At 65.6% G+C, this 1,700-nt stretch overlaps 1 protein-coding gene across 1 annotated transcript in view; it reads right to left on the bottom strand.

Moving 5' to 3' along the window:
• DRG2 (developmentally regulated GTP binding protein 2) overlaps nt 1-1,700 on the bottom strand; it is a 14,411-nt gene that overhangs the window by 3,471 nt on the left and 9,240 nt on the right. Inside the window, exons 8-10 of the mRNA XM_007448385.1 lie at nt 1,624-1,700; nt 1,310-1,386; nt 172-260 (exon numbers count right to left, since the gene is read on the bottom strand). Coding sequence (XP_007448447.1) covers nt 172-260; nt 1,310-1,386; nt 1,624-1,700 — 243 coding nt within the window. The remainder of the gene's footprint in view (nt 1-171; nt 261-1,309; nt 1,387-1,623) is intronic.

The raw sequence follows: 1,700 nt of genomic DNA, 5'->3' as shown, positions 1-1,700 counted from the left end.
CAGGCCGAGGCCTCGGACAGGCTGCGGTAGAGGGTGGTGCCGGCTCTGAGATGGGAGAAAGTGGTCGTGTAGAGACTGGCTGGGCCGGGGCTCTGGGCGCCGCGCGCAGACCGGGCGGCCCGGGGGAGGGGGAGGCCCGGCCGCTTCTCGGGCTGTGCGGCCCTGACTCACGGCCTCTCTTCTTGGTGTAGATGCAGGTCAGGGCCAGGTACTCCCAGAGCATCTCCAGCAGGTAGTCCAGGTTCAGCTTCATGCCGCAGCTGCCGGGAGGAAGGGGCCGGTCAGAGCCTCCAGGGCTCCCGGCATCCAGGCCAGTGCGGCCCAGCTGGCGCCCATGGGGCAGCACAACTGCAGGCCTGACGGCGCTTCAGCTGCCAACACCTCTTGTCACTGTCACGTTCACGCCCAGCACAGCCTGCCATCTCTCCGGAGCCCTGTGGAGGGCACAGGGCACCTGTGGCAGCGGGGGTGGCCAGAGGCAGAGAATGACAATGTAGAGCCCACCCCCCGAGTGGCCCAGGGCTGCCCGGCAGGGGTTTCAGCGATGCGGTGACCCCTGGCTTGGTCCTTTGCCCCTGTATTGCCCTGAGTGGGGACCCGCCCTCCCCTGCGATGCACGTGAGCAGGTACAGGGGTGGCCTGCAGGGCCCTGAGGACGGGGCCCGGACGCAGCAGCAGGAGGGGAGCCGAGCTGTCCTGTGGGAAGGACACGCGCTCTCTGCTGCTCTTCGTGGCCGCTAGGGACGCCCGGGAAGCAGACCTCGCGTGGGCCCAGGACCCCCCTCCTCCCCAGTCCCTAAGGTCCCGCTCCCCAAAAGCCAAGCGCCACCGTGACGCTACAGAGCACCTGGGTGGAGCTGGGGAGCAAGCAGGGTGGGCACAAAGCCAGGCTGCCCCGACAGAGGGCCCCACAGCCATGGTGGGCCAGAGTGCAGGCGGCTCCCAGGACCCACCCCTCAGAGAAGCCCCCACCTGAGGACTTCAGTCCCTTCTCCCTCCCAGCGGAGGTGACAGAAGCCACATCTTCCAGGGCCTCAGGAGCAGCGGGCTACAGCCTGGCTCTCTCTGGGGGTCTGCAGTTAACTGCTAAGCCACGAAGCTGCTAACCACTCTCACTCCCAGACCTTGGTGGATGAAGTCCTTCTGTTTTCTTAACCAGAGCTTTACCCCATCACCCACCTGGCCCAGACAGGTTAGGGGGGACTCGGCCACAGTCACCAGCAGCTACCGGGACGGGCTCCTCTACCCCGGGTCGCACAGAGGCCTGACAGATGGACTCCCACTCAGAGAAGGCGGCCACGAGCCTCACCTAATGACCACGCTGTCAGGTTTCCGGGCCAGGCGGTCCACTTCCTCCATTGAGATCTGGTCGATTTTGTTATAAACCTGGGGTTGGAAAGGGGGAGGGGATGTTGGGGAATGAGAGGAAGAGAGCAGTGTGGCAACAGGGCTCTACCTGCTGACTCAAGGATGGGGAGAGGCTGAAGGGGCCTGAGGCCCCCGGCCCCCCAGAGGCTGGGCTGGCACTCTGGGGTGAAGCCCGAGGTGCCTGCGGGACTGAAGCAGCCCCTGGGGTGAGGGCTCCCCTCCCACATGGCTGCCCCGGGGGCTGGCACCACTTACATACAAGCAGGGCATGTACACGCGGTTGCCCATGATCACATCTATGAACTCGTCCGGGGAGCAGTCTTCTCGGAAGA

The sequence above is a fragment of the Lipotes vexillifer genome, unplaced genomic scaffold, assembly GCF_000442215.2.
Source record: "Lipotes vexillifer unplaced genomic scaffold, Lipotes_vexillifer_v1.1 scaffold533, whole genome shotgun sequence".
NCBI classification, from domain to species: Eukaryota; Metazoa; Chordata; class Mammalia; order Artiodactyla; family Lipotidae; genus Lipotes; species Lipotes vexillifer.
This window is presented reverse-complemented; position numbering and strand designations above follow the sequence as displayed.